We start from the raw sequence: 8,470 nt of genomic DNA on the forward strand, positions 1-8,470 counted from the left end.
TCAAAAAATGTGACGCAACATCGCAGGAATGCGCGATGCGAATCAATTCGCAAGTTCTTGCGATGCGTAGAGGGAGCTCGCAGATTTTTGCGATGCGACGTCGCATCGCAGTTTTGTGTACAAGCCCTTAGGGCCAGGCCACAACAGTGCGTTGCGGCGTCGCATCGTAAAAACAACATCGCACAGCTATGCGATGCGATGTCGCAACGCAAAAATTTCATCGGATACGACATCGTACGTAAAGACGCTAACCAACGTTTCAGTTTCTAGTGAGACATGGATCGCACTGCGCGTGTTCTACTTCTGCTTGCGTTAAGGCGTATTAAGAAAAAGAAACAGAAAAGAAAGTACTGGGTGCACCCATTACTGACAATTATGAATAAAGATGGAAACCACTTCAAAAGGAAATATGAGGCGCTAAAAGTGGACGAGGTTAAATTTTTCGATTACTTTAGGATGAGTGTAGGAAGTTTTGAAGAGCTTCTTAGTTTGATAAAGCCTCATTTACAAAAGAAATACATATTTAGAAAACCCATCGAACCTCTGGAGATGCTGGGATTAACTATAAGGTAAGAAAAAAATAAACTATTTATACTATAATCATACTGTTTAATCATTTTCACAATTTAGTGTTATTCAAAACTCGTAATCCGATTGTGTGTCATTCGTCAAATTTGTTAGTTCCTCATCGAAATTAATTTGTTCTGGCTCATTTACATCATCATTCCTTGGCGTTTGTGGAGACGATTGCATAGGCGCCGGTGATGTTTCGCATCCGCTTTGGAAGGCACTGCGTTGAATGGATGTTTGGTAGCCACTCTGCATAGACATTTGAGCTGTTTGATAGCCAGTCTGAACAGTTGTTTGAGATGTTTGATAGTTTGCTTGGACGGATGTTTGTGAAGTTTGATAGTGGCTGGGATAGTATGATGGTTGGTGTAAATCAGTTAATATCTGTAGGACACGACTTTGGAAAATTATTGTTTGATTATCATTCAATTTTGTTTAAAAATTAAAATTCATGTCTACTTTCAGGTGTTTTTAAAGCAGCTATAATATTCTTCTCAAATTCGTCTTCGTCAATTTTTCTTTTACGCGATGCAGGCTGGTAACGTGGCATGACAGGTTGCTGGCTTTGTTGGGTTGAGGTGCTTGGTCTTATTTCTTCATCGTCAAGACTTGATGTTGTTTTATTTTGAAAATTCTTTTTCAGAAATAGGAGCTGGTCGTATAGATGATATTGTTTAATTTTTTTGGCCCCAGCTCCGGATTTACATTGCTCGTTTAATTTTTTTTCGTATTTTGTAAAATTATCCTTGATTCCTCTCCATTTTTTTATGACATCGTTACCTAAAAAAATATGAAGAATAATGATTTATTTTGTTTTTTTTTTTCAGGTACCTGGCGACGGGAAATACTTTTAAAGATATGCATTTCACATATTATCGTGGAAAATCTACAATAACAGAAATAGTAAAATTTGTTTGTCGTATTTTATGGAACATTCTTAAAAGGTTGGAATTACCAAAAATTACAACAGAGCTGATGGAACAAATTGCTCAAGAGTATGAAAAAAAGACCAACTTTCCTAATTGTATAGGAGCGCTAGATGGAAAACACATTCGTATATTGAGCCCGGATCACAGTGGATCCCTATTTTTCAATTATAAAAATTATAATTCCATTGTTCTATTAGCACTTGTTGATACGAATTACAAATTTATATATGTCGATATAGGTGCATATGGTAAGGAATGTGACTCCACTGTTTTTCAAAATTCAAAACTATACGACTTATTAAAAAAAGGTCAATTATCTATACCTCCGCCAAAACCGTTACCTGGCTTTCAAAAAGAAATTCCTTTTGTCTTCGTGGCGGATGAAGGATTACCACTGACAAATAATATAATGCGCCCATATTCTGGGAAGTTTTTATCGATAGAAAAACGAGTTTTTAATTATCGTTTGAGCCGAGCCAGACGATATGTTGAGAGCGCTTTTGGCATTCTCGCAAATAAATGGCGCATATTTCACCGACCCATTAATGTTTCTTACGATTTCACAATAGACATTATAAAAGCATGCTGTGTATTACACAACTTTGTATTGAATCGAGATGGCGCACAAACGTTTGAAGAAATGATTATTGACGATTCTTTGCAAATTTTACACGAAACAACACATGAAAGTAGAACGGAAGCTAACATAATCAGAAACGAATTTTGTAATTATTTTAATAGTAACATTGGAGCTCTAAGTTGGCAGTTAACGAAAATATAAATGTTTATAAGTACTTACCGATTTTTGATTTTTCAACAGTATTTAACTCCTCAAAATTTGAATATAAACTTGTACACACTTCCCTCCATGCTTCTGTTTTTAAATTTTTGTCTTTGAATTGTGATATAGTTTTGTCCCAAAGGACGGGACGTTCGTAAATTAAAGATATCAGGTGGTCGACATCGTACTCCGCCATATCGCTTAAAAAACACGTGCAGGTCGTTCAAAGTATGGACACCGACTAAACGGCAACGCGTTGTCGCATCGCAGATTTGTACGTTGCGCAGCGCATCGGATTTTCCACGATGCGTTGTGCGGCGTCGTTGATTTTTGCGATGCGACGCCGCAACGCACAGTTGTGGCCTGGTCCTTAGAGCGAGGCCCCATTAGTGCGTTAACGGAACAGCGCGTTGTATGCCACACCTGCGTTGCCACGAAGCACGATGTCGCAGCAACACTGGCTGCATCTCAGTTCAGCCTTCGCAATGGATAGATACAAACGTGTTCCTTTGTTGCTTTTATTACGCCACCGCCGAAATTAACGTAGAAACCATTGAAAATTCTGGATATCTCCTTTGATAGCATTAAGAACTAGTGATGGTCAGTTTTTTTATGCAGGAATATAGGGAGTTGTTGTTAGATGAAAATATTTTTTTTAATTTTTTTAGGATGAGTGAGGCCAGCTTTAATAATTTGGTTAAAATCTTAGAACCACATGTAAAGAAGCAGAAACCCTTTAGAACCAATTGAAATGATTGGTATTACATTGAGGTAAGAAATTTCAAATATAATAATAATAATGTTCCTCAGATAACTGAGGAAATAAACTAATTTTAAAGTTAATAAATGAATAATCATTTATTAACTTTAAAATTAGTTTATTTTAAGCAATTTAATAAAAATTGTTCAAATAATCAAATTGACCGGGCATTCTACATATTTACATCACTCTTTGGGCAGAGTAATACTCTCTCAGCGATAGAGATATCGCTGAGAGAGTATTATTTTTGGCGGACTCTACTGGTTTATTTTCGGTAAAATCCACTAGATTCCTTTCGGTAATAATGCACCCAGTAGATAATAGTTTCTCTAAGTCTTCTTCTGAATTAATATCAAGCAGAGCCTCATTTGGTATAGAAGAACTTAGTTAATGCCTGTGTCATGGGCTCTATTTTTCATTAATTGTGCAAAACGTAATCCTTCCAACCATTTCTTAGTCTTGTTATCCTCCAATCACGTACTCAGCATATTCTCTATGTCCTGGTTTGCTCTCTCTGCTGACCCTTGGTAAAGTATAATATCTTTCGCAAATCGTAGATGTGTCAGGTATCTCCCATTTATGTTTACTCCTAAACTATTCACTTCCAAACAAAAAGTGAATAGTTTAGGAGATATGGTGTCTCCCTAGCTCACACCTCTTTTCACGGGTATAGGTTTTGTGAGCTCATGCAACTTTACCTGCATCGTTGCGGATTTATATATGGCTTTGATTGCTTCTCCTCCTGAGACCCAAGACTTATTTACAAGTACTTGAATGATGTAAAGTATTTTTTATAGCTTAATATCATTCAGAGTTACTTAAATCACAGGAAAAAAAATCTACCCCCACTCCATTTAGCGCAAGGGAGGGTATCACCAGTGATACCTGGGGTCTTAAACGGTTTAAAATTAAGCTATTTTGGAAAAAGTTTAATTAGTGAAAAATTACAAAATGTGTTACATAACGGTGGAGATACATATTAATTGGTATGATAATTAAGAAAGCAATTTCGGTTAACATTAAAACAAAGAAAAATATTGCATTCTGAGCATTTTACGAATGTTAAGTTGTTGCAGCCTTTGTTGCGACATTTGGACCTATTGTTCTGAGAATCCTTTGCACACATTGGTAAAAATATTGGGTTTATTTATCAAAATATTACAAAATATTCACAACAGCTTCGTCAACATCAAGGTAATACAAAATAGAAACAATCACCAAACAAACAAATACATTTAATCAAAAATACCACCCCGGACTGCACCCGGCTCAAAAGTACCCATTAAACTTGCCGCATTCCCTCTTTGGATAGCTATGGAGAGCCTTTGCACCAGGTACCATCCCGAGCGGTAGTCATAACCACGTGCCCTTAAACGCCGTCCTATCTCACCAATAAAGAGCCTCGCCTGAAAATGTAAAAAAAATAAATAAATAAATTGGTAAATGTTTGGCTTCCTTTAATTTATTAGCCGCATGAGGAAGTGGTTCTGGTTCAGTGGGATTAGGACTATTCCTAGAGCCTCCACTGGGACTTTGAACCGGGCTACCGCGTGTACTACGTGTTACCTGAGGGCTCAAATGTTGCGGCAGAGAAACGGTGGGTTCCGAATAAATTAAATGTTTTGCCAAATCTAGTTTAAAGTCCAAATACTGCGAAATATCTTTTCTCTGAAGCCCAGATTTTGCAGCTTGTTCTCTGTACTGCATTTTTCATCAAAGTTCCAGTTGCCTTGATTCCTCTTTTTAATAAGACATCAAGAAGCGGAAGAGACGTAAAATACCTGTCTACAAAAATTGAAGAACCCATGGGCAAGGTATCCACAAGTTTCAATACAAATCGTCCACCGAGATCCAATTTTTCAGGTATAAAGCAGAGTCAATAGAAGTACCTTTTCCTTGATACAAATACAAATCCAAGGGAAGTCCTGAACGATTGGCCATTATAAAAACTTTTATGCCTTCTGGGTTCGGCTTACCTTTAACCACCTGTTTCTGCTTGCATTTACCCGTGAAAGGTATTATTTGTTCATCAATGGCGACATGTTTGTCTCGTTCATTTTCTCTACAGCCTTTTTCTATACCAGAGACGAGAGGGCGTATTTTCCAAAACTTGTCGATTTCTCGAGCAGTTTGGTCAACAGCTTCATCATTTACAAGCTTCAGGTTGGATCTTAATTGAAAAAACCGGTTACGAGTCATGGTGTTTGCTATAAAATTCACTCTGGTTTCCAATCCCCAATACATCCTCAATCGTGGTAGACCAAATATGCTCATGGCCATAGAGCATCCGAAAAACTGTTTGAGTTCATTTGATGTTGTATTTAATGATTTACCTGTCCTCAATACGCTACCAATATTTGTACACTCAGACATAGTCTCAAACAGGCTATTATCGATGTACTGAGAAAAATATTCGTACGGGCTCTTAACACACACGCTTGGATCAAATGAGACATTCAGTTGGTCTTCCTCAGGAGTAAAACCAAAGTTTTCCGTATGTTTCCATCGTACACGGTCACCGCGAGAAGATTGGGGCTCGACAGCAAAAGACGCTAAAGGTTCTTCATCAGATTCGTTCCAATCCTCTTCTATTATCGGCGGTATTGCTTCGCACTGATCGTGATCACCCAATTGGAGGTCGCATTCCTCATCGCTACCTTCATCTTCAATATCTGATATGTCAAAATTAATTATATCCATGATATCATTTTCATCCAAATGACCTATAATATAAAAAAAAAAAGTACTTATGACCCAAAGTATCACCTATGATACTTGAACAAAATCGTTGAAACGACAGTTTGGTTTTGCAATACTTTATGATATTTAAACAATAATACAAAATATACGTATGAAATTACTTATTTTAAACAAAACAACACCTAAATACTCATTTAAAAAAGTATTTACCTTTACGTAAACTCGACATGGCGGCAACAGCAAAATTTTCGAAGTTCAACTGACTGCAATCGTTGCAATTTGACGGCTAGAGAAATGGTAAGTATCTAAAAACATGGACAATATCTAAGCAAACGATTAGACGAAAAAGTTCTACTGTGATCCGAGAGATGGCGCGAAAAAAAATTTTTAAGTAAAGATATCACTGGTGATACCGAGGGTCTCAGGAGGATATATCTAGTATCAACTTGGCATCGTTCTAGAGAGTTAATTACCGCCCAGTGTTCTACTGTATCAAACGCCTTTTCACAGTCAATAAGAGCTACTACTAAGGGGCGATTGTATTCGTTACATTTCGAATCGTCAAATCGGTTCGTATTGATTCGAATCATCAGTTAGTTCGAATCGAAAGCTAATTCGAATCACCATTCGAACTTTTTCCTGGTGATTCGAACTGATTCGAGTACAGAATTTCGATTCGAGTCCCATCACTATTCATAAGTTTAAGAGCATACTCAATTTCATAGAGGCTGATTTCGGGAAGATCTTCTGTAAAATGCTTTTCTAAAGGTGCCCTTGTATCAGTGGGGGTGGAACTCTGTTTTGGCTGTTGAGAACTGTATAGGTGACCATAAAACTTTTCTACTACCTCTTTTAATTTATCTCGGTACGAGAGAGAGGAGGTCTCGGTAGAGAATCTCTCATTCAAATGATTTATCACAGCTCGCAATTTGTGTTACTTATCGTGATCCGGATGGCTTATAGGAAGATGTTTCTGGTTATCATGGAAGTGCAAGATTTTTCAAATTTTTTCAAATTTATTTACGGGCATAGCGTCGCGGATTGGACCAAAACCAAACTTGCCCTAATATGAGCGAACATTAGGATAATTATATACTGACATAAAGGTTAGAATTTCAATAAAAAATAAAAAGATATTAGCTATAAACGTAAATGAGAGGAAAATGGAGATATGGTGTCTCCCTGGCTCACACCTCTTTTCACGAGTATAGGTTTTGTGAGCTCATGCAACTTTACCTGAATCGTTGCGGATTTATATATGGCTTTGATTGCTTCTATATATCTAGTATCAACTTGGCATCGTTCTAGAGAGTTAACCCTAGATTCATAACCTTATCTAAGAGGAACATTATTCATAAACATTCATCTCACAGACGACTATATTTAAATGATGGGCTTAGAGGTACTTGTGAATAAAACAAATTAATCAAGTATGGCACTGTTTAATATGTTTTATTACCTAACATAAATATAAATGACTTAATTAAAATTAAATTTCATCCGCACATTCCACACACATGAGGCCGCGATGGTCCATACACATATATTTTTTGCATTGCTTGCATTGGAACCTTGTCATATGTCGTTTTTTATAATCACAATAATCGCAACCAAAATTTCAGCGATTTTCCTTTTTAGGCATCTCTTCAAAGTTGGCATTTCGCGTCTTTTACGTAACCACGGTTCGGTCAACTTCTGCGAAACATCCTTCACAAAACATCGTCTGCTTGTAGGTTTTCGCCCTAGTTTTACATTATTATGTACGTATATTACGTATGAGTTTATAATTGCCATATTTAGTATACCATAGAAGTAGCATAAGGGCCATCTTTGGGTTTTTCTACTACAAGATATACTTCCACACATTTGGTCGAACGTATCCACAGCACCTTTCGTCGAATTGTAGAACTCAATCATTTCCGGTTTACCAGAAGCTGCAAGAGTACCATTCCCGTGAATGGTAGAAATGATAAATCTTTCCAATGATGGTATTTGTATAGATTTGCCTAGTCGCCCTTTGTTTACGGTTCCCATAGAATATATTTCTTCATTGGCAAGATGCGTAATCAATTCAGGGCATGTGTAGTAGTTATCAAAGAATAACTTGTAATTTTTATCCCTGGGAATAGACCTAGCAAGCCAGATAACAATGTTGGCACTTGCGCCTAAATCTGGCTCATTAGGAAGCCTCAAATCTAGGTTATTCTCCATCCCAGAGTATATTTCGAAGTCGTATGCAAATCCTCGATCATCACAGAGCACCAACAGTTTATACCCCCATGTATGAGGCTTATTAGGTAGATATTGGCGCAGCATGTTAGAGGCCTTAGTAGCGCACATTTGCTCATCCACTGACAATGCTTCTCGTTTGGGTATAGCTTGACATTTTTTTTGAGGGTTTCTAATATAGGCCTGATTTTATGGAGGTGATCGTGTCCTGCAGTACCTGCTGGTGGTTGAGTGGTATTGTCATTAAAGTGAAGATATTGCCGAATTTTTTCAAACTGGTTTACTGACATGGTATTTCTTATCAATGGCAAACCTAATTCAGATTCCCAGTACATTCAAGTATGCGGCAGTGGGGCAATGCCCATTATCAGAGAGATACCTATGTAATTTTTCAGCTCTGTGACGCTTGTAGAAAAAGGCTTTGATGGGTTTTTTTGTACACTGAACTTATGCATTTCTTCTACGATATGGCTTAGAATATTATTATCAAAAAAGTACAAG

At 37.2% G+C, this 8,470-nt stretch overlaps 1 protein-coding gene across 1 annotated transcript; it reads left to right on the plus strand.

The window, feature by feature from the left end:
• Positions 1-276: 276 nt before the first annotated feature.
• On the plus strand, positions 277-2,293 carry LOC106142386 (uncharacterized). Its single transcript, XM_013344128.2, has 2 exons — positions 277-569; positions 1,398-2,293. The coding sequence occupies exons 1-2, from the start codon at positions 277-279 to the stop codon at positions 2,278-2,280; spliced, it is 1,176 nt and encodes a 391-aa protein (XP_013199582.1). The 3' UTR covers positions 2,281-2,293.
• The last annotated feature ends 6,177 nt before the right edge of the window (positions 2,294-8,470 follow it).

The sequence above is a fragment of the Amyelois transitella genome, chromosome 21 (genome assembly GCF_032362555.1).
Source record: "Amyelois transitella isolate CPQ chromosome 21, ilAmyTran1.1, whole genome shotgun sequence".
NCBI lineage: Eukaryota > Metazoa > Arthropoda > Insecta > Lepidoptera > Pyralidae > Amyelois > Amyelois transitella.

Excerpts from the sequence above, each read along its gene's own strand:
- LOC106142386 (XM_013344128.2), top strand. The coding sequence starts at position 277 with ATGGATCGCACTGCGCGTGTTCTACTTCTGCTTGCGTTAAGGCGTATT. Across the intron at positions 570-1,397 it reads ATGCTGGGATTAACTATAAG|GTACCTGGCGACGGGAAATA; the intron begins GTAAGAAAAAAA and ends TTTTTTTTTCAG.